The 25,366-nt window shown below is 43.1% G+C and overlaps 1 protein-coding gene across 1 annotated transcript in view; it reads right to left on the bottom strand.

Moving 5' to 3' along the window:
* LOC127580988 (uncharacterized) overlaps nt 1-25,366 on the bottom strand; it is a 67,185-nt gene that overhangs the window by 27,076 nt on the left and 14,743 nt on the right. The window contains exons 2-3 of the mRNA XM_052035025.1: nt 812-931; nt 455-520 (exon numbers count right to left, since the gene is read on the bottom strand). Coding sequence (XP_051890985.1) covers nt 455-520; nt 812-931 — 186 coding nt within the window. The remainder of the gene's footprint in view (nt 1-454; nt 521-811; nt 932-25,366) is intronic.

Genomic DNA, 25,366 nt, shown 5'->3' with positions numbered 1-25,366 from the left:
CTTGTGTCACTTTTGATTCTTTAACCAATCACCTTCCCTGCTTCGTGACCCTCCTCACTCTCTGATCTGCTTATACACTTCATGATTTTAAGTAACGCCATAGCATCCTCTTACAGCTACTTTGGTCACTTCTCTTTTTCAGCATTCTGTTCATCATTTATACAGTATCTCTCCGGCATTCTGTTCTCTCCACCTCTCTCCATCTTAAAATTTGTTCGTTTTTAACTTTTCACTGTTCTGATGAAATGCAACCAGCCTAAGAGGTTAACTCTGTTTCTCATTCCATACTTGTTTCCTGACCTGCTCAGGATTTCCAGCACATCTGTTTTTATGCTGGGAATGTCAGAACTGGCTTCTGTGTTCCACCACAATACTCATTTATACAGCAAAATAATTTAGAGAGAACATCAAACCCATCCTGTTGTAAAGTTAATACAGCATAAAAAATCCTTACCAGATTTTTAGCATCTATATCTGTTAAAACTTCATACTGTACCATACTTGGGAGCAGATTATCATTCTGGAAAAGACAGATATAGTTAAGACTGCTGAAATTAGTGTATTTGAAGTAAATCAGAGTTAACAGCCTCTGTGGTATTTTAGCAAGGGCTGAAGCTCTTACAGGTAGTTTTACAAAGAAAGTTTAAGCTATATGAAAGTTAGTAGCATCACGTGGGAAATTAATAGTTCAGGCTATAATAGAGTAGAGGTATATTAAAAGGAGAACAGGGTTTATTGGTATTAACAAGAGCAAATGCATTAGGCAGTGATGCAGTGGGGTACCAGCATTATATCGTTTGAGTTTTCTAACCAGTAGATCGATCATTTCCCGACATCTCTGTATGGCTGCTTTTGCGTTTTCGCTGTAAGCACGCCATGAATCCGATGCATTAACTGGCAGCAGTAACACAAGACACAATAAGCAGAGTGCCTGTAATAAAATGAAGAAACAGTCATTGCAATCGGTGTGGCTTAGTAGTGTGTGTACAAACAGGCAGTTATTCAGGCATGCCAATCGGCACAACAACTATATCTCACCACGCTATCAACATTCCCCTCATGCGTTTATCCAGTTTAAGTCTGCGGAATAAAACATCCTTTGCTTTCACTCCCTATGGCACTAAACCCTCTATTTGGGTAAATCCTTTGAGTACATGCCAGGGTGCCAATTTATATTTTGTAGAGAGGCAAAACCTGGGACTTAGAAGTTGGGATCCAGGGGTAGGGATTTTAGACCAAAGGTTAAGTGGAGAATCTGGGGTTGTTCACCTTATAGCAAAAAAGGTAGAGCACAGATTCATTAAAGGTGCACAGCATCATGTTAAGGAGCTAAATGTATCTTAGCTCACCTGCCACACGGTAGCAAGCTCCATATTTTCACCCTATTTATATGCTTTCAACACTTTCAAACATTTGTGTTGTGGACAGTGTCCACACCAGTGACTCCTGGGTCAGAAGTGGCACAGTAAGATGCAAGATCTAAGCCTGAATCTCCTGGAAGGTGCTTGACCGTGCCAACCTCAATGAGTTAGTGGTAAACATTGTCAAATTCTGGGTCCACATCCAGGAAGAATATTTCAGATCAACTCTTACACTTGTTAGATACAGAGGCTTCCACCTTATCACCCTAGGCAGGACTTGAACTCCAAGTGGAAGGACATTTGCGCTTGTAAAAGCAAGGGGAGACACAAGAGACTGCAGATGCTAGAATGTGGTGCAACAATCTGCTGGAGGAACTCAGTGGGTTGAGCAGCATCTGTTGGGGGGGTGGGGGGAGGAATTGTTGATGCAGGGCTCTGACTTGAAGCGTCAACAACTCCTTTTGCCCCCCAAATAGTAAAAGCAATTTTTGAATTTTGGCAAGCGATAGAATGGACCATGTGGAGCTATGTTTAACATCACTAGTGTACAGCACATGTTGGAAATTCTCCAACCATACTGCGAGGCACTACATTATGGGATGGTGATACACAATGCTATTTTACTGCTGTGATGGAAATATTTAAAGGTAGGGTGAACTGGCTAATTGAAATAACTGGAAGCAAAATGTACCACAGAATCTTCTTAGTGCAAGGAGTCCTCCCTGCACTGTTAGGACATTGGAGGTGACCTTGGCATATGGAGCAGCTCTCTGTAATTAGAATAAGCAAGCACAGAGAGAGATAGCTACCCACTGGCAGTATAACTTGGGTTTGTCATTTGCACAGATTATGAGTAATATGTGTGGAATCTTGAGTTTTTCCGCTTGTTATGTTTCTGGTAGGTTGATTAAGTTACAAAAGAGTCACTTGGAATTTTTTTTAATCCAGCGTGCACAGTCGGGAATTCCCCCTTGCAAAATTGGGAATTGCCCTTCATTGTGTCTGCTGAATTCCATAAACACAAAACATGATAAAAAAAATCCCTGTGAAAATCAAAAAGGAATTTGAAAAATTTTAATGCAGCTGAGAAACAGAGAAGACCTTTAAAGGATTGAAAGAAACTGCTTCTTTGGACAGAGGATATAAATCCCTTTATATATTCAATGATGAAAGATATCCCACATCCCGTGACATATTCTGGTATAACTTGAAAAAATCACTTCTTAATGAAAGACAGCTGTCCTCAGCTTTGCTTCTGAGCCAGAAGGCTCAGGGTTAGAATTCCACAGCAGGCACTTGCACACATTATCTAGGCTGACACTCCCAGTGCAGCAATAAAGGACTGCACCACTGTCAGAGGTGCCCGCTTTTGGGTGAGATGTATCTCTGAGGTCCCATGGGTCCTCAGGGCTTTATATCGTAATAGAGCAGGGAATTCTCCTCAGTGTCCTGGGCAAGACTTTTTACTCAGTTTTCTCTTTAAAAATTGTCTGCTGCTTTTCCTACATTACAAAACCACACTGCGTTTATTTGGCTACAAAATGCTTTGGAACCCCTCGGGGTCAGAAGTATTGTGGCATTACTACTGCCATTGCCAAATCCCCCAACTGATCCAGGCATGTAAGTACTGTGTGTACAATGGCAAGTCAGGGGAGGGGATGGATGGGAGTGACTCCCCAAAGCCCTTCTACCATCTATAAAGGCACAAGACAGGAGTGCGGTAGAACACCTTCCACTTGACTTGATGGCTGCAGCTCCAACAACACTCGAGAAGCTTGACACTATCCAGGACAAAGCAGCCTGCTTGACTGGCATCCTGTCCATCACTTCTGACATTCATTCCTTGCATTGCTGGCAGAACTGCCTGCAGTGTGTGCCGTCAACAAATTTGGTTGCAAGGTCAGTCAAATTACTTGAATAGGCTACGTGGACAGAACATCCCAAACTTGTGACCTTCACCATCAAGGTGGACAGAAGCAGATGCAAGGGACCACCACCATCTCCTCCAAGTCAAAGACTTCCTGGCATGGAAAATACATCACCATTCCTTCACCACCACTGGATGGAAATCCTGGCTCTCCCTACCCAACAAGACAGTGGGAGTATCTTCAACACACTGGGCTGCAGCAGTTCAAAGATAATTGGTCTGCACATCCCCAAGAGCAATTACGGAATAAATTCAGCGTAACCAGTGAGACTTACACCCTGAAAAATGAATGTGAACAAAAATTGCTATTTTTTTAAAATCACAGTTCAAAGACCTGGTCATTTTAGCTCCAGTATGAAATCTAATGTCACAGGCACACAGGCAGACAATTTAATACTTCAAGCCTTTTCTACCATTAAGTGTGGCCTAACCAACTATTTGTACGACTGTAAAATAATGTCCCAACTCCTATACAAAATGCCTCAGCCCGTACGCTTTCTTCAGCACTCGATGTTGCCATTTTCAGCAAGCTATGAACTTGTACCTCAAAGTCTTGCTGTTCAATTACACTCCCCAGGGCCCTGCTATTCACTGTGTATGTCCTGCCCTGGTTTAACTTCCTGACAATTCTGACAATTCGCACTTGTTAGAGTTAAATTCCATCAGCCTTTCCCTTGCGCACTTTCCTAGTTGATCTAGATCCTGTTGAAAACTTAGAAAACCTTCTTCACTGTCCACTACACTATCAATTTTGATGTCATCTGCAAACTTACTAATCACACCACCAAATAATTAATATATATGACGAACAATAAAAGACCCAGCACCAATCCCCGTGACACACCACTGGTTACAGGTCTCCAATATAAAAAGCAAACCTCCACTACCACCCTCTGTCTCCTACCACTAAACCAATTTTTTATGCAATTTGCTATCTCTTTCTGGATCAGATATATTCCAACCTTTTGGACCATCATACCATGCAGGACATTATCAAAATCCTTGCTAAAGTCGACAAAGGTAAAGTCCACTGCCCAGCCCTTGTCAATCCTCTTGGTCACCTCCTCAAAAAGCTCAATCAAATTTCTGATCTCCCACTAACAAAGCCATGCTAACTAGCCCTAATCAGTACATGCCTTTCCAAATGCAAATAAATCCTGTCCCTCAGAATCCCTTCCAATTACTTTCCCACCACTGATGTTAGGCTCACTGGCCTGTAGTTCCCCGGTTTGTCCTTGAAGCCCTTCTTAAATAAAGGCACAAGATTATGGCTAATAAAGATACAAAAATCTCTGCCAGGGTCTCAGCAATCTCCTCCCTTGTTTGCCACAATGTCCTGGGGATTTATCCACCTTTATGCACTTCAAGACTGCCAACACCTCTTCCTTCGTAATGCTGATATGCTTTAGGATATCACTGTTCCCTACCCTGAACTCAACAGCTTCCATGACCTTCTCCACAGTAAATACAGATCATAAGTATTCATTTAAGACCTCACCCATCATCTTGGCTCCACAATAGATTACCACACTAAACCTTAAGGAGACCTACTCACTCCCTAGTGACCCTTTTTTATCTTAATATATTTATAGAACCTTTCAGATTCTCCTTTATCTTATCTGCCAAGGATATCTCATGCCCCCTTTTTGCCTTCTTAAGTGTAGTCCCACATCCTTTATACTCTTCAAGGGACTCATTTGATCCCAGCTGCCTATACCTGACATAGGCCTCCTTCTATATCCTGCCCAGAGCCTCAATATCCATCATCATCCAAGGTTCCCTTATCCTGCCAGCCTTGCCCTTTATTCTAACAGGAAGATACTGGCCCTAAATTCTTTCTATCTCACTATTAAAAGTATTCCATTTGACACACATCCCTTTACCTGCTAACAGACTTTCCCAACCCACCTTTTCAAGCTCCTGTGTAATGCCATTGAAACTAGACTTCTCCCAAATTTAGGACTTTTAATTTGTGAACCAGTCCTTTCGTTTTCCATAATTATCTTGAAACTAATAGCATTATGGTCATTCATGACACATCAGCCACTTGCCCAGCCTAAGTTCCTAAGAGGAGGTCGAGTATAGACCCTTCTCCAGAAGAGCCATCTACATATTACTTCAGAAAACATTCCTGGACACACTTAACAATTTCAGCCCCATCAAATCCCTTAGTTAAGTGAATTTACAAGAGTTCAAGCCCTTTCTCGACACTCTGCAGAATAACTTCCTGGCAAAAGTACTCACTTTATTATGAATGGTTCACATGGGGATTGAAAGTGATTAGAATTTTACAGTTCAACATTCCTGAGAACAAATGCTTAAAAACCCCCATCCTCACATATTTTAAACGTGTAACATAACAGGAATGTTTTTAATCCCAATGAGCCAACAAGTATTAAAACCCTTTCCAGAAATGTGCTAGTTCATTGTCGACGTTAACTCTTGCTTTAGTTAACAGTGGAATTCCCTCTGTCTGTGTTAACCCAAGAGCACGTTCAGACTTCATGCTGCTGCAAACCATAGTGACTCACAGGTATCATCGTCTACTAGCTCATCATTTGAATCACTCTCTTCTTGATACTGATGAGGCTTGCAAACCGTCTCATTCGAACAGGTGTATATCTTTAGTAATGGAGAGACAATTAATCTCTTTTCAAGTTGCAATGAGGTGATTGAGTCATAAAGCAGTCCAGCACAGAAACAGGCCCTTCGGCCCAACTCGTCCATGCCAACCAAGATGCCCATCCAAGCTAGTCCCATTTGCCCGCGTTTGACCCATGTCCCTCTAAACCATTCTACTCATGTACCTGTCTAAATGTCTTTTAAATGTTGTTTTTGTACCTGCCTCAACCAGCTCGTTTCATATATGTATCACCATCTATGTGAAAAAATTGTCCCTCGAGTTCCTATTAAATCTTTCCCCTCTCACCTTAAGCCTATGCCCTTTAGTTCTTGATTCTTCAACCCTGGGAAAAAGACTGTGTGCATTCACCCTATCTATGCTCCTATGACTGGGGCCAAGCTTGGATAGTTTTAGAAAACTACTCATTGGAAAGGATTAAGATACTTTCTTTGGTATTAGTTGTGGACTAATAGTAAAGTTCTGACATGGCTTATGATAGTTTCTCAGCCACATGGCCACAGGATGTGGGTGTCTCAGGGTTCAAAGCTGGCTTGACTAACCCTGACCTGGAGGAAGATTAATGTGGGCCATTTTCAACAGCACACAAACCAAGCCCAGTAGACATTAATGAAATGTAGTACACAGAACATAGAACAGTATAGCACAGAACAGGCCCTTCGGCCCACAATGTTGTGCTGGCATAGCTATTCTCTCCTACCTACAGAATGCCCATATCCCTCTATTTTCCTCTCATTCATGTGCCCATCCAAGGCCATCCTAAAAGCCCCCAATGAATTTGCCTCCATCACCCTATCAGGCAATGCATTCCAGACATCCACCACTCTCTCAGTAACAAACGTACCCCTCACATCTGTTCTGAACCTACCCCCCTCACCTTAATAGCATGCTTTCTGGTATTGGATCACTCAATAATGGGAAAAATATATTGCTTGTCCACCCTATCTATGCCCCTCATAAGTTTACACACTTCCAATGGATCACTCCTCAGCCTCTGCCGCTCTAGGGAAAGGAGCCCAAGTTTTTCCAGCCTTTCCTGATAGCACATGCCCTCTGATCCAGGCAGCATCCTAGTGAACCTCCTCTACACCTTCTCTGAAGCCTCGACATCCTTCCTATAGTGAGGTGACCAGAATTGCATGCAATACTCTAAATGTGGCCTAACCAGAGTTCTATAGAGATGCATCACAACTTCTTGACTCCTATACTCAATACCCCTAATAATAAATGCAAGCATTCCATAAGCCTTCTTAACCACCCTGTCTACCTGTGAAGGCACTTTCAATGAGCCATGGACTTGCACCCCAAGGTCTCTCTGCTCTTCAACACTGTTAAGGGTCTTGCCCTTAAGAGTGTACTGTCTCTTGACATTAGTCCTACCAAGGTACAACACCTCACATTTATCCCAGTTAAACTCCATCTGCCATTTCTCTGCCCACATCTGCAGCTGATCTATATCACACTGTATCCGTCGCCAGTCTTCTACACTATTCACAACTCCACCAATCTTGGTATCATCTGCAAACTTACTAACCCATCCATCAACATCCTCGTCCATGTCATTTATGTACATCACAAACAGCAGAGGTCCCAGCACAGATCCCTGCGGAACACCACTACTCACAGGCCTCCAGCCCGAATAAGTCCCTTCAACCACCACCCTTTGTCTTTTACAGGCAAGCGAGTTCTGGATCCACACAGCCAATTCTCCACTGACCCCATGTATCCGAACTTAAGTGCTAAAAAGTTTTCTTCTGGATCATGTATAAATAATGGCAATTTTTACACCTCTGAGATATAACTAACTTCTTCCAGAATGTACAATGATAAATTCACTTGATAGTCAGCTTTGTTAATGGCTGACAAAATTTGGCTGACAATTTACAGGAAGATTAGTTCTGGATGACTCTCTTACTTCTGAGTCCAGGATTCAACCAAACAGAGAACAAGATAGTCATTATTCCAAATTGGCTCAGTGTATAATGTAGAAGACTCCAGAGGGATCCACGGAGCACAAATTGCCAATACCAGATCTGGATCACTGCTCAGTCTGTCCTGTTACGAATAAAGCTAGAACATTCCCGTAAAGAATAAGTGTTGTAAACAGAGAAATAATTGCAGCAAAACCGTGCCTTGCAGCTCAACTCCTATCTGTGTGCTGCTTGCCTTGGACAGTAACCAAGGAAACCTGATGTAGGAGGAAGTCAATACCTGGGTCTTCTGACTTCATTCCCTTCCTGGGTCAATCTAACAAGCCATTCAAACTCCTCAGTTCCAATAGAGTGACTTTCTAGAAACGGATTCCTGAAAATGATGGTACTCCAGGATCTGGATGCAGCAGAATCAGAATCAGATTCAGGATCAGGATTGTTATCACTGACACATTGTGAAATGTGTTTTTTTGTGGCAGCAGTACAGTGCAAGACATAAAAATTACTATAAGTTACAAAAATGGAGGGTTATGCCCATGATGGAGCTGGCAGAGTCTACAACCCTCTGCAGCCTCTTTCGATCCTGTGTATTGGAGACTCCATACCAGGCATTTCCATCCGTTTGCTGTATTCCATCACAAGGATGCCACCTGCACTGGAACAACTGCATTTCACAGCATATTTTCTTCCATTATACACAGCTAGGGACTGGCCAGAGAGGAGGTGTTCACCAACTCTGGCCAGTTTTCTCTTTATCAGCTTTAGTTTGTACTCTGTTCACCTTCACATGGTATTTTACATGTTTCCATGGCAATGACAACCTACCCACCAATCAGGAGCTCAGCTGTATTTCTCTCCACTCACTCAGGTCCCAATTCCTACTCTGGATACATGCTGCCTCCGTTGTTGGCTCTCACCCAGATCCTACAGAGCACTGGCAAAGGGAATGGACTTCACCGATATCCCAAACAAAGACCTGGCTCCAGAGCTAAATATTGCACCTCATTGAATAAAATGAGTTTACAGCACAGAAGGAGGCCATTCAGACCACTATGTCCATGCTGGCCAAAGTAGACTTTAAGTTCATCCTCATGCTTTATTCATGACCCTTCAAGTACTCATCCATGTTATTCCTCAACATGGTGAGTGTTTCTACCTCCACTGCCCTTCCAAGCACCTCCTACTGTCTTTGTTTATTCCAAACTCCTCTAGGAGTGGGATATACCCCAGGTTACTGAGAGAGACAAGAGATGAGATTGCTGGGGCCTTGACCAAGATCTTTATGCCCTCTCTAGTCACAGGCGAGGTCCCGGAGGACTGGCGAGTAGCTAATGTTGTTCCATTATTCAAGAAGGGAAATAGGGATAATCCTGGAAATGATAGACTGGTGAGTCTCATGTCAGTGGCAGAGAAGTTACTGGAAAGGATTCTTAGGGATACGATTTATGAGCATTTGGAAAACCATGGCATAATTAGGTACAGTCAGCATGGCTTTGTGTGGGGCAAGTCACGTCTTACTAATTTGATTTGAGTTTTTTGAGGAGGTGACGAAGGTGATTGATGAAGGTAGAGCAATGGATGTTGTCTACGTGGATTTTTGTAAGGCACTTGACAAGGTCCCTCATGGGAGGCTCATCCAGAAGATTAAGATGCATGGGATCCACGGTGCATTGGCCGTTTGGATTCAGGATTGGCTTGCCCATATAAGACAGAAGGTAGTGGTTGATAGGACTTATTCTAGCTGGAGGTCTGTGACTAGTGATGTTCCACAGGGATCCGTACTGGGACCTCTGCTGTTTGAATAAATGACCTGGACGAAAACATAGGTGGGTGGGTTAGTAAGTTTGCAGATGTTACTAAGATTGGTGGTGTTGTGGATGGTGCAGAAGACTGCCAAAGGATAAGGCGGGATACAGATCAGTTGCAGATATGGGTGGAAAAACAGCAGATGGAGTTTAACCCGGCCAAATGTGAAATGTTGCACTTTGGGAGATCAAATTTAAAGGGACAGTACACCATTAATGCAAGACAACAATGTTGATGTTACAGAGGGATCTTGAGTCCATAGTTCCCTGAAAGTGGCTACAAGGTTGATAGGGTGCTAAAGAAGGCATATGGTATGCTTGCCTTTATTAGTTGAGGAATTGAGTTCAAGATTTGGGAAGTTATGTTGCAGCTTTATAAAACTCTAGTTAGGCCCCATCTGGGGTATTGCATTCAGTTCTGGTCGCCCCAATACAGGAAGGATATGAGGATTTGGAAAAGGTGCAGAAGAGGTTTACCAGATTGCTGCCTGGATTAGAGGGCATGTGCTATAAGGAGAGGTTGGACAAACTTGGGTTGTTTCCTCTGGAGGCTGAGGGGAGATCTGATCGAGCTTTATAAGATTATGAGAGGCATAAATAGAGTAGACAGCCAATATCTTTTTCCCAGGGTTGAAATGTCTACTACCAGAGGGCATGCAATTGAGGTGAGAGGGGATAAGTTCAAAGGAGATGTGAGGGGGAAGTTTTTTTTTACACAGAGAGTGGTGGGTGCCTGGAATGCGCTGGCAGGGGTGGCAGTGGAAGCAAATATGATGGAGGCTTTCAAGAGGCTCTTAGATCGGTACATGAATGTGCAGGGAATGGAAGGATATGGACATTGTGTAGGCAGAAGGGATTAGTTTAGTTGGGCATTTGATTACTAATTTAATTAGTTCGGCACAACATCGTGGGCTGAAGGGCCTCTACCTGTGCTGTACTGTTCTATGTTCTCTCTAATCCTTCTACTCATTAACTTAAATCTATGGTGTTGCTGAATTCTCCACTAAAACAATCAATTACTTTTTGGTTCTCTGTAACTTTCTACTTCACCATAAAATCTCCCTTCAGTATTTTATTCTGCCAAAGAAAATAACCCCAGCCCAAAGAGTTTCTCTACATATCTGTAATTCTGTCTCCCTAGTGTAGTTAAGTCTTTCCTCTGGTGTGGTGAACAGCATTGTACACATTGTTCCAACTGAGGCTTGGCTAATATATAGTTCTAGCATGACCTCACAGCTTTATGTCCTTGCCAATAAGAACAAATATCCCGCACGCCTTTTAATCTTTACATTCTCATTGACGAGAGTCAAAATAAATCCTCTCTTAAGGTTTCTCAGTGGCACAATATTAAATGAATTTGCTGAATCCCACCTAGTTTTGATATTCTTTAATGTGAGCGATGAATGAAAACAGTAATGCAAGAGCAGAATACTGCAGATGCCAGAAATCTGAAATAAAAGTGATCATGCTGGAAATATTCAGCAGGTCATGCAACATCCGCAGATGTAGAAACTGTGTGAATGTTTCAGCTCAATGACCGGTCGTCAGAATTGGGAAAAGGTAAAAATGAAAAGAAATTTTTAATTGCAGAACAAGTGGTGAGGAGAAAAGAGAACCTAGCACTCTGCTTCTGAAATTCATCTTGGTCCAATGCTACTACATACGATCCACCATAGAAAGCATCCTATCCAGATGCATCATGGCTTGGCTTGGCAACCACTCTGCTGTGACTGCAAGAAACTGCGGACACAGCTCAGCACATCACAGAAACCAGCCTCCCCTCCATGGAGCAGTGTACACTTCTCACTGCCTCGGTAAAGCAGCCAACATATTCAAAGACCCCACCCAACCTGGACATTCTCTCTTCTCCCCCCTCCCATCGGCCAGAAGATAAAAAAGCCTGAAAGCACGTACCACCAGGCTCAAGGACAGCTTCTATCCCGCTGTTATAAGACTATTGAATGGTCCCTTAGTATGATAAGATGGACTCTTGAACCTCACAATCTACCTTGTTATGGCCTTGCACGTTGTTATCTGCCATCACTGCACTTTGTCTGTAATTGTAACACTTTACTTTGCATTGTTATTGTTTTTACCTTGTACTTACCTCAACGCACTGTTGTAATGCATTGATCTGTATGGACAGTATGCACGGCAGGTTTTTCACTGTACCTCAGTACATGTGACAATAATAAACCAATTTACTAATTTACCAATTTTAGCATGTGTAATGTTACAGACTATATAGGAACTTGTAGGTTTAGAGTTTCCGCTCTCAAGATAAATACCTGCCATCTTGGAATCCCAGTTGTTTTTGCACCTTCCATAGCATAAAATTTGAGGATTATTTTCTAGATTCTGCACTAAGCCGTCATTTTGATCATTTTCCCCATTCAATCTTCACATTTGTTTGGAAAGTGGGGCAAATATCCTGCTTTAATGTAATCTACTCTGATAGTGAAATTTCCTGACACGACCTCCCCATCAAATGCGCAGAGAAGCCGGGATATAATTCATGTCATCCTGGCTGACACGGTGCTCCAAGTTAAATGCATCGTTTGTAGAAGACTTGTAAATGATACTTGAAACTGAGGTGAGGTACCAACTCTTGTTGGACCTAATCATGGAGGCTTCACCAGTTAAGTAGACTTTGGCGCCCTAGCACTAATATTTATGTGATAAACAAACATGTAGAAAGAAAGACAATTAAAAAATTTGATCAGAAGGGAAAACTATCCTTAGATCAGTTGAGATGAATATGGATGTGGTGCACTATCTGCTTTCAATATTGGGTTCTACTTAAGTCAAGGGAAGTACATCTCGGAAGTGCAGTGTGATGATCAGATACTTCAAGAAAGCACATTTGGCACCACCAATTTTAGGTCAAATTTATTGCTGCTGGTGTTTTTACTCATAAATTCTTAGACAAAATACATTTGACAGGTTTGACAGTGGACAAACAATGACCAAAATTTAAAGTAAATATGCATAAATTGCAAAAAAAAACTTCCTTTAGGCACAATGATCCAAAAGGAAAAGTGGTCATCTGTGGCTGTCAGGAGAAACTAAAGAGAACATTAAATCAAAGCTTATAAAGCTGCCAGAAATATCAGCAAGATTTCTGATAATCTCTTGCTGTGACAGAAGTCTGAATTAGTCAGAGTCTGGTTGATCCAAGACTGTCCTCTTACTCAGAAAATGTCAGTCATCTCTCTGCTTTGGAGATCTGGTATCAGACATGTGGAGTATGTAGTCATACAACAGAGCCTGTTAACTTGACCAGAGCCTCAATTTTGGGGATATTTGCCTGGGAGAGGATGCTGATATTGGTTTGCTTATCTTGCTTGTGTATTTAGAGGATTTTTCAGCAAAACCATTGACGGTACTTCTCCAAAACTTTGAGGTACTTGCTAAGGATAGTTTGTGCATGCTGGGAATCTGAGCTCCAAGCCACTGTTGACTCATTCATTACACATTATAAGAGAAAAAGTCTTGCACTAAACATTCATTAAACACAAGTCCTCTGCCAATGTGCCTCCACTGCCCCACACCACTCTCAGATACAGGTTCACAATGAGACCCTGGTAAATATGGACCACTTTCCTTATTTCAGGAGCTACCTCTCAATGAAGGCAGATATCAATGATAAAATTCACCACTGCTTCCATGAACCAGTGTAGCTTTTGCTGCCTGATAGATCAAGATCACAAATCTAGCACCTCAGTCATGTTTTACCATATAGAAAATAGCAGAGAACATTGAATAAATAGTAGAGAAACAGGCCATTTGGCCCAAGTGGTCTATGTTAGTGATTACATTGCACGTGAGGCTTCACCCAGCCCTCATTAGCTAAGATTTCTTTATTAGTCACATGTACATCAAAACACGCAAGTGAAATACATCTTTTGCGTACAGTGTTCTGGGGGCAGCCCGCAAGTGTCGCCATGCTTCCGGCACCAACATAGCATGCCCACAACTTCCTAACCCGTATGTCTTTGGAACGCGAGAGGAAACCGGAGCACCCGGAGGAAACTCATGCCGACACGGGGAGAACGTACAAACTCCTTACAGATGGTGGCCGGAATTGAACCTGGGTTGCTGGCGCTGAAACAGCATTATGCTAACCACTACACTACCGTGCCTGTATCATAAACCACTACCGTAAACACACCAACAGAACTTTCTGTTCCTTTCCCCCTCATGTAGCTTCCCCTGAAATGCATCCTTGCTAATTACCTCAGGCACTACCTCTGATTCTATCTTCCACATTCTAACCACTTGCTGGGTAAAGAAATGTTTTTTGATTTTCCTGTTCAGTGACTGTATTTTATCTATTGGGACTCCCTTGCAAGCGGAATCATCTTCACTCCCCCTACCCAATTTTTTTAGTCATTAGATGTCCTGCTCACTCATCTACATTCTTGCCTCCATAATCCACTCATCCATTCCCCACAACAAAATTTGAGTCACTTGTCTCATGGGAGAGATTGGGCGTGTGAGCTAAGACCAGAGGGGAGTGTGGGATGATGGAGGATGAGAGGAAATGCATGAGGCCATAAAAAACTCAAAGAGAGCCGACCTGTGTCTTATTCCCCATCATAAGCTCCATGATAGGCCCTAAAACAAATTAGGCCCATGCAAAGGACCAGTTTGAGGTGGGCTTTGCATATGTCTGAAAAATGGTTTGATGCCAGTTTTGGATTGGAGTTTTCTTAGGTGCCCACAAATGTCACTCCCAAAACATGGGCCTCAGAGAGTTGGCTGAGACTTTGAAAAGGATACAACAATTTAGTTTGTTCACCAGTCTTGACCACTGCTGGCCTAATGGTTGATGTCTCCATGAATGGCTTAATGGCTTAACTGCTAAGGTTACATAAAAACAGAAAAGATTGGTAATACTCAGCAGAACTGGCAGAATCTGTGGAGAGTGAGATAAATTTACGTTTCAGGTCGATGACCATCAGAACTAGAAAAAGTAAGAAATTAAACCTATTTTTAAGTTGCAGAGAAGGAAAAGCGGTGGGAGCGAGAACAAAGGCAACTTCTGTGAATGGACAGAGGACATAAGAGACTGATAGACTGAAGTGATGGCAGTGGTACCGGCTGAGGGAAGGCAAGGGAGAGCACATCTAATCTGTCTGGAAGAGACGTAAATAGAAAGCAATGAGTGAGGTCAGGAGAGGGACAAAATACAATGCTGGAATCGTCAGATACAAAACGATGCAGGTGTCGGGAACCTGAAAAGAAGAGAATGGTGGAAATGTTTAACAACCTGTGGCGAGAGAAAACAGAGTGAATGGCACATGGTCCCCACACAGATTTCGAGAGATCAGTCCTCAGCAGAGACTCTAATGTTATCCTTTTATGCTCCAGTCTTTATGAAATCTGAGCCTGACCTGACATTAATGTTTAATTTCTAACATTCATTGGTTCTGTTCAATGGCACTGACCTGAAATATTAACTTCTGTTTCCCTCTCCAAGCAGCTGAGTATTTAAAGTATTTTCTTTTATAGCTAGACTTCCTGTATTTGCATTTCTGTTGGCTTTTAGTCTTAATATTACCAAGAGAAATGGCTAGATTAATCATCCATTAGAAAATTACAAAATTCTTTCCCGATACATGGGATGTATTCCCTAGAAATAAGTTTGGAAGTAAGTTTCAACTAATTTACTCATCTGCAATTATGGTCACAAGGACTGAGAAAATCTTGAATGGAATTATCATTACAAGTTGAAAAAAAATAGTGACAAAGGGAAGACAGTCTCCGTCTCTCTCCCACACACATTCTCTCTGTCTGCACAATGACTTTCATCTCTTCCTAATACTATTCTGAATTGATAAGTCATATCCCTTTCTAGTGTCACACTAAGCTCCATGCCTGGAGTATTGGCTATTATAGTAAAGCAAAAACAAAAATTCATGCAGAACAATTTGACACTAAATCAATGAGAAAGCCCAATCTGTTCCAAGGCACTTGGGTAACTTTGACAGTCAGGAACTCTGGTAATGGCAAAGGATTAAAATCACAAAAACTTTTCTCGTGCTTTTAGTCATAATTTTATTTTGGACCTGCAGCCAGCCAAAGAGAGCAATATTGATCAACAAGCAATCTGCTGGAGGAACTCAGCAGGTCAAGCAGCATGGGCAGAGAAAAGGAATTAACATTTCAGGTCAAAACCTTGCATCAGGACTGAGAGCGGAAAAGGAAGAAAGCCAGTAGAAAGAAGAGAGGGGGAGGGGTGAGACAGGGGGCCAGTAGGTGATTGGTGGACCAAGGATGGGTGAAGGATGATGGGCAGATGGAGCAGGTTGGGGAGGGGAAGGGTTGTTGAGAGACAAATGGTGGAGGCAGGAAAAACAAAAGAGCAAATGGAGCCAGCTAGGGGGAGGGAAGGGTGAAGGTGAAGACAGCTAGGAGGGTGATCAGCAGGAAGACTAAGGCTACCAGTGCCGGAATCCAATATATAAGGAAGGTGGTTAATGGGAACCATTAGGGGAGAGGTGCAGGGCAGATGCAACCATATGGGGGAGTGGGGGAATATCGTGGTTAAAATATGTGGGTAGTAGGTAGATGAAACCAGGAGTGGGGAGGGAGATGGATAATGGGTGATGGGGGGCTGGAGGAGATGAATGGGAGGACCGGAGGTGGATCAGAATGGGAGAGGTGTATGTGTGTGGTGGGGGAAACACAGGAGGTAAGGGCCACCTGAAATTGTAACATTCAGTGTTAATACCACTGGGTTGTAGTCTATCCAGGCGGAATATGAGGTGTTGTTCCTCTAGTTTGCATTGGGCCTCACCCTGGCAGTGGAGGGGGCTGAAGAAGGATAGGTCAGTGTGGGAATGGGAAGGGGAGTTGAAATAGCATGCAATTGGGACCTGGGGATGGCCATTGCAGACAGAGCATTGATGTTCTGCAAATCAGTTTCCTAGTCTGCCCCTGGTCTCGCCGATGTAGAGGAGGCCACATCAGGAGCACTGAATGCAGTAGATAAGATAGGAGAGTAATATAGTCTTTTATCATGGCCTTTTCTACATCCTTTTACTTCTACACCCATGTAAGCTTTTATGGAAAAAACTCAAAAGAAAGTTATATATGTATGTGGATTGAGCCTCTTGTCCATTTAGCATGTCCCAAAGGGTGTCACAGCCTTAAAATGTAGCTAATATTGCCTTATTGGCAGATATGGAGGGTGATTTGCACAGTTCAAGGCCTGCCAAATATCACTGCAGTTAATGACCATTTAATGGCATAGAATTGTTCTGCAGTCACTTCTGCTAAACACACAATTTAACAGTGTCTGCACATTGTACAAGCTTCAGAAATCAATTCCAGTGGAGTAGAATACATCACTATATTTGCTCGACTAGCATTGTGGCCGAGGACCAATTTCCAGCCTAGTGTGTGAACTGCTGGCATTGGTCAGGGGCTAATGTTGGCCAAGTCTACGGGAGATCTACCACAATTGCCTTGGGATGGTTCATATCCAGCTGAGAGGCTGGAGGGTTCTCAGAATAACACTGCGTCCTAAAAATGGCATGTCTGACGCTGTAGAATCACGGAGTAATATAGCACGGAAACAGGCCCTTCGGCCCAACTCGTCCATGCTGACCAAAGTGCTCACTTAAGCTAGTCCCATTTGCCTGCATTTGGCTCACATCCCTCTAAACCTTTCCTATCCACGTACCTGTCCCAAGTTCCTTTTCAATGTTGTTATTGTACCTGCCTCAACTACTTCCACTGGCAGCTCGTTCCATATACACACTCCCCGTAGCATTCCTCGAGCCAAGTTATTGGTCCAAATCCAGACCTTGGATGAAGATATAATGGCTGCTCTTTGTTTTGGAAATGTAGTCCATGAATTTCAATCCATTAGTTTATAGGATAGAAATCCAGAAGCAGCAATTTCCTGAGACATGTGGATGAAGTGAGAAGGGACTAAACAATCCCTTGACCGCCACCAGCCTAAGACTTTGGACTTTTCCCATTTCCTCAAAATCAAAATTAAATGGTCCACCACTTGGACTGAATTTAAGACTTTGCTTGAGTCTTTTTTTTCTCATTTGGAACCTGAAGTTAAATTTATTTTGGTTGCAATGTTTCTCTTGACTATTTTCCTTACAAAGACCTTAAATGATTAAATGGTCAGTTGCAATTAGCAGTAACCATATCGTAAAATAATGAACGAACAGTAACAATCACTTGTGAGAACTCTCTGCAGGAGTCGGGGATAGATTTGAAGTCAGATTGGGAACAACTGTACATGAGGGTTAGCATTGACCTGATGGACTGAATGATCACCTGTACCACCTTATCTGGCCAAAAACTCAGGCATACAGAACATGTTTCATTTTTGAAGCACTATTAATGGGGGATGCTGTCTTCTTGCTTGACATGTGTTCCTGACATTCATTGTAAATGTTGGTGCTTATGGTGTGGCTCATGCTAAAATGGTTAATAAAGTCACTGCCTCACAGCACTGGAGACCCCTGTTCAATCCTGACCTCGGGTGCTCGCTGTGTGGAGTTTGCATGTATTTCCTGTGACTGTGCCGGTTTCTTCCAGGTGCTCTGGTTTCCTCCTACATCCCAAAGTCATGTAGGTTGGTGGGCTAACCGGCCAATGTAGAGCGTTCCTGGTGCATGAGTGATTGGTAGAATCTGTGGTGTGGGGGCGGGGGGGGGTAGTTTATGGGAAGAATAAAATATGGGATTAATATAGAATGGAGTGTGAAGGGGTGGTTTGATGGTTGGCGTGGACTTGATGGGCTGAAGGGCCTGTTTCTGTGCTGTATCTCTCTATGACTATTGCAAAACTGGCTAAGAAAAATCATTAAATTATGTTGAGGGTTTCAGTATTAAAAGGGCAAGGTAACTGAAACAGTTGAGAATCTTGATGCAGACAACTGACTGTAAAGAAATGACCTCCTAGACAAGGCCTGTGACTTTATTTGACTGTTTAAAAAGTTTAGAAAATGTGACATTTCTAAAACAACAGATGTTTACAGCATAGAGAGCAAACTAATGTGGTGAAATGAAAATCTCCTGCCAAAGGTAAATTGCAACTTTATTTTGAAACTCCACTGATGTTAAAGCAACAACATGGAAGAAGTTCTAAGGAGATTTCAGGCAATGGTACTTCTATAAAAATGTTAACTGCATATATAAATCTGAAATACAGACACAAAATGTTGGAGACTTTCAGCAGCTTCTGTGCAAAGAGAAACAGAGTCAATGTTTCAGGTCGAAGACCCTTTGTCAGAACTGGAAAAGTGAGGAAACAAGATCATCATCTTTCCAAAAACATACTTTGTTCGTAATGTATTCAGTTAATGCAATCAGGATATGTCTTTCTCTGTATTGATTGTACCATTAATTCAATTCATTCTCTTACAATGTCAACACCAACTGTGTTTCCTTTATTATTGATATGTGTACTAAGATACAGTGAAAAACTTTTGTTTGTGTGCCATCCAGGCAGATGATGCCACACATAATTCCATCGAGGTAGTAAAGAAAAACAGAATGTAGAATATAGTGTAGCAGCTACAGAGAAAGTGCAATGCAGGTAAACAAATAAAGTGCAAGTGCCCCTACGAGGTAAATTAGAAGATCAAGAATGATTGGGAGAGGTTCAATCTGTTTGCAAACCAGAGGCAGTCATTTACTGACTTCACATTTATGTTATGATGATACAAAGTGAAACTTCTTGACACTGATATTACTTAACTTGTGTGAATGGAGCCCTAGATTATTCAAGATTTATGAGTTAGTACTCTATCCTTTTACAATAAAACACTCGTGCTATCTGTGATAAGAACTGAGGAAGGGCCAAAGGTCCTTCAACCTTGTCAACAAGTTTCCTTCTTGTCAATTTCATAACTGTGACTAATTTCAGGTATAATTATTATAACTCCGTAACTAACAATGCACTGGTTTGTTTCCATTAATTGCTGCAGCAGCTTAAAAAGACCACTCACTTCTCGAGAGTACGGACAATACTAGCACATTCAAGAATTTGATCCTGATGCAGATTTACACCGAGCACCAGAATTGTTACACAAGAGATTCTGCAGATGCTGGAATCTGGAGCAACACGCACAAAACACTGGAGGAACTCAGCAGGTCAGGCAGCATCTACGGAGGGCAATAAACAGTCAACGTTTCAGGTCGAGACCCTTCATCAGGACCGGAAAGGAAGAGGGCAGAGTCCAGAATAAGAAGGGAGGGGAAGGGGGAGGAGTACATGCAGGCAGATGTAGCCTCAGAGGATCAGAGAGTCCTCTGTTACACAGCTGCTGGGGATCAACCAGGACACAGACCCTTGCATCCGTCTCCACACTCCCTTTGCAAATCCACACTCTGCAAAGAGGTGGGTGACCGTCTCTTCCCCACTGCAGCCGTCCTGAATGCAGTGTACATTGGGGGATGGTATGTCGTCTGTACAGGAAGGCTCTGACAGGGAGGGTCCCTTTCAATGCCAGCCAGGCGAGATCTTGTTGCTTGTTGGTGAGATCTGGTTGATGGGGCAGTCTGCCAGATGGTTTGGACAGTCTGCTCAGGGAACCACCCCACCGTATCCAGAGAGTCCCTGTCCCGCAGTGTCTGCAGGACTTTCCATACTGACTACTGGCTGATGGACTTGTGGTCAAAGGTGTTTACTTCGAAGAACTCTTCCACAAAGGACAGGTAGTGTGGCAGCATCCAGCTGACTTGGACGTTGCGTGGTAACGGGGCCAGGCCTATCTTCTGCAGCACCAGGGACAGGTAGAACATCCGCATGTAGTGACATTTGGTGCCTATGTACTTTGGATCCACACATCGACTGATACAGCCACACTAAAAATGGTCATCAGGATGAGGGCAGCATTGGGTACACTTTTGACCCAATTCTCTGGGGACTTGTGCAGCATGGTCCAACAGACTCGCTCCATCTTGGACCCCCAGATAAACTGGAAGATGTCCCAGGTGATTACGGAGGCAGAGGAGCAAGGAACAGGCCACACCTGTGCCAAGTACAGCAGCCGAGAGCACATCATACCCGATAACCAAGTTCTTCCCAGTTATTGACAGAGAACGCCATTTCCACAGACCTAATTTTTGTTTTACCTTCCCAATCTGCTCCAGCCAATTCTTGTTACGCACTTCCTAACCAGATCCTCAGCATCTTCAGGTAGTCAGACCCGACGGTGAGGGGACATTGGATCGGTCAGGCCAGTTACCGAAGAGCATGGCCTCGCTCTTCCTGTGGTTGACTCTGGCCCCCGATGCCAACTCAAACTGGTCACAGATGCTGATCAATCTGCAAACTGACCGTGGGTCCGAGCATAAGACGGCGAAATCTTCCATGTACAGGGAGGTTTTGACTCGTGTGCCTCCACTGCCTGGCAATGTCACCCCTCTTGTGCTCTCGTCCTTCCTGATGGATTTGACAAAGGGTTCTATGCAGCACACGAAGAAGAAAGGGGAGAGTGGACAACCCTGCCTGACTCCAGACTTGATGGGGAAACTATCTGTCTCCCATCCATTGATTTGGACTGCACTATAGATATCTGTGTAGAGCAGTTGGATCCAATTTCTGAATCCCTCGCTAAAACCCATTTTGGAGAGCAAGTCCATCATGAACGTGCGTGATATCCTGTCAAAGGCCTTCTCCTGGTCCAAGCTAACCAGGAAAGCATCCACTCCTCTGTCCTGCATGCAGGCAATGGTATCCCTGAGTAGTGCAAGGCTGTCAGAGATTTCCCTACCTGGTACAGTACAGGTTTGGTCTGGGTGGATCACTTGTCTTTCATAAAACGTGGACGTCACTGGCGAGATTATGGTTTATTGCCCAATTGTCCTTGAGATTGTGACACTGAGGTATCTCCTTAATGTACTGTAACTTTGTGGTGAAGGAATCCACAGTATTATCAGGTAGGAACATAGAACATTACAGCACAATACAGGCCCTTCGGCCCACAATGTTGTGCCGACATTTTATCCTGCTCTAAGATCTATCTAACCCTTCCCTCCCACATAGCCCCTCATTTCTCTATCATTCATGTGTCTATCCAAGAGTCTCTTAAATGTCCCTAATGTATCTGCCCCCACAACCTCTGCCGGCAGTGCATTCCACACACCCACCACTCTGTAAAAAAAAACTTACCTCTGCCATCGCCCTTATATCTTCTTCCAATCACCTTAAAATTATGTCCGCTTGTGTTAGCCATTGTCACCCCGGGGAAAAGTCTCTGAGTGTCCACTCAATCTATGTTAAGTTAATTATGCCGTGTTGAAATGGTTACAACTTATGATAATTATGCTGCACGAAATCTCCTTAATCCCTTTATGAATTAATAAATTTTTAGAACATACTTCCAAACAATGAATGAACAAACGGCAGCACCAGCAAGGAAAGTTTGGCATCTGTGCGACCACTGGCCCTTATCAAGGGTTATTGGTTGCATCATTAACTATGGAAACAAATTACCTTGCATACACATGTTGCTTAGCGGAGTCATTGGGTGTAAAACAGATAAATTAATCTGGGCTGTAAAGTTAACTGAGTTTGAAGAGTGTGGGTACTCCCTCAGCAGTTCAAGAAAGAATGAAAGAAATGTTTATGTTACGTGACTAGATTGAGCTGAGTCTCAAGCGCCAAACCCTGTTTAGAAAAATACCTTACTCGGCACTGATAAGAAAGCAGAGAAATGGAAGCAAGGGGAAGGAAATGGGATCAGAGAGCTTGGTCAAATTGCTTTGAACATCACCGGGTCCTTTGAGGAATCCTAATGGACATGTACTTGTTTACAGCACAGAATGTTGCCATTTTCACCAAGCCATCTCTGCCAGCTCGTTGCCACAGCAACCTACTCCTTAAATCCATCATCTTTAGGCTTTTCTGACTTGCGTCCTATTTTCCCTCAACCAGTTCAATTATTTCCATCTCAGCAATTTTCAATGGCATAGCATTCCAGGCTAAGACAGTCCTCAATATAAAGAAATTCCTCCCAACCACCCTCTTACCATCTCCTCAAACAGTGGGAATAGTTTTGCTCTCACAGTCACTCTATCACAGCCCCTCTCAGCATAATAACCTCTTATTGGACAGGTTCTCCGAGTAATATAAAGGAAGCAGGGGAAAACAAACAGGGAATCAGGAGGGTTAAAAGGAGCCATCGGCACGGTAGTGTAGTGGTTAGTGTAACGCTATTACAGTGCCAGCGACCTGCCTTCAATTCCTGCCGCTGTCTGTAAGGAGTGTGTACGTTCTCCCTGTGTGTCAGTGTGGGTTTCCTCTGGGTGCTTCACTTTCCTCCCACATTCCAAAGACGTACAGGTTAGGAAGTTGTGGACATGCTATGTTGGCACTGGAGGAGTGGTGACACTTGTGGGCTGCACCCAGCACATTCTCAGTAACGCAAAAATATAAGATAAGATTTCTTTATTAGTCACACGTACATCGAAGCACACAGTGAAATGTATCTTTTGCCTAGAGTGTTCTGGGGGCAGCCCGCAAGTATCGCCATGCTTCTGTCGCCAACGTTGTGTGCTCATAACTTCCTAACCCACACGCCAGTCGGTACAAACGCAGAACGGTACAGCACAGGAGCAGGCCCTTTGGCCCACTGCCTCTGAGCTGAATACGACGCCAATGTAACTAATCCTATCTCCAACCCCGGTAAGCCACCCATTTACAAGAGGGTTGAGTGCAGTGTTTGCAACAATAAAAGGAATTGCACTGTGCTCCAGAGATACACTCAAGGATGCACATTTCACTGTGTGTTTCAATGTACATGTGACTGATAAATATATATCTTAACTTAAATATCTTTGGCGAGTAGGGTTAAAGAGAATCCCAAGGCATTTTTATACATACGTTAAAGACAAGAGGGTAACTAGGGAGAGGGTAGGGCTACTCAAGGACAAAGAAGAGAGTTTATACCTGGAGTCAGAGGAAGTTATAAGGTACTGAATGAGTACTTTACATCAGTATTCACCAAGGAGAAGAACAGGAAGATAAGGGAGATCAGGGAGGGGTATGTTGATATTCTAGGGCGTGTTGATATCGAGGAGGTAGTGGTGTTGGAGTTCTTGAAGAACCTTAAGGTGGATAAGTCTCCAGGGATGCAGCAGGATCTATAGACCAGTTGGAAATAGGAGCATGGAAATGGCAGATGGAGTTTAATCTGGACAAGTGTGAGCTGTTGCACTTTGGGAGCTCAAAGGCAAGAGGAAAGTATCTTGTAAATGTAGGACCCTCAGGAGCACAGATGTACAGAGGGACATAGGGGTGCAAGTCCATAGCTCCTTGAAAGTGGTAACACAGGTAGGGTATTAAAGAAGGTGAACGGCATACTTGCCTTCATCAGTCAGATTGTTGATTATAAAAGATGGGTGATCATATTGCAGTTGTATAAAACTGGTTTGGCCATACTTGGAGTATCGTGTACAGTTCTGGTTGCTGCAGGGCATGAAGGATGTGAAGGCTTTGAAGAGGCTGCAGTAGAGTTCACCAGGATGTTGCCCGGATTAGAGAGTATTAGCTATAAAGAGAGGTTGGGTAAACTTGGATTGTTTTCTCTGGAGCAACAGAGGCTGAGGGGCAATATCAGTGTATAAAATTATGAGAAGCATAGGTAGCATAGCTAGTCAGAGCTTATTTTTCCCCAGGGTGGAAATATCAAATAATAGAGGGCATGGATTTATGGTGAGTTGGGGAAAGTTTAAAGGAGATTTATGAGGCAAGATTTTTGTTTACACAGGAGTGCTGCCAGGGGAAGTGGTGGAAGCAGATACAACGGCAACATGTAAGAGGCATTTTGACAGGCACGTGAACAGACAGGGAATGGAGGGACATCGACCATGTGCAGGCAGATGGGATTAGTTTAGATTGGCATCATGGTCAGCGTGGTCAAAGGGCCTGTTCCCGTGCTGGACTGTTGTGTATTTTATGTTCTAATTTAATCTTTATTTCCTCTGCACAGGCCTAGCAACTGAGGCCTCAGTTCATATCCAACTTGGTGAATTTATTCTATATGCTCCCCATGATTTTTAACACTCTCTCAATAATGGGGTGTTCCAAACCACACAATATTCAAAATGTAGCCTTACCACTGTTCCGTACATATTTATTTTGCATGTTCACTTGTATACATCATGGCCCCATTTAAAATGTCTACTGGTTTTCTTTATAATTTTACCTGTACTCACATTAAGCTCCACAGTTCTCCCTTCACCCCTCCTCAACGCCCTTTGATTAATATATAGATTGTCCTTTGCACTTTAAACCAAAATATATTATCAGACCTGATACATCAAACTTTGCTCAAGGTGCGCGATGGCAGGTAAACAAATACGGAAATGACTTCTGGAATCCACGAAACTCCATCTAGTGGTGGATGTGCACAGGTACGGGTGAGACTGCACTTCAGACAACATCAGGCAGGAATAAAGATTGCTCTACAGACGTATTTCATGTTGTATAGGAGTAATTGACTGCCAGTAGAGCTTGTAGTCAAAACCAAGTGTGACAATTGTCTGAAGCAACAATAGGGAGTTGGGAATAATTACATAAAACTGATGTTTGGATATTTCTTTCTGGTTGTTTATCTCCTTATTGCTTGTGGCATGCACAGCTTGGCTGTTGTATGTTCTTATTACATTGCAAAATGACTTAATTGGTTATGACACGCTTAGGGCATTTTGAAACTGTGA

Source organism: Pristis pectinata, chromosome 20 (genome assembly GCF_009764475.1).
Source record: "Pristis pectinata isolate sPriPec2 chromosome 20, sPriPec2.1.pri, whole genome shotgun sequence".
Classification (NCBI taxonomy): Eukaryota; Metazoa; Chordata; class Chondrichthyes; order Rhinopristiformes; family Pristidae; genus Pristis; species Pristis pectinata.
The sequence above is the reverse complement of the archived record's forward strand: the minus strand, read 5'-3'. Positions and strand labels throughout refer to the sequence as shown.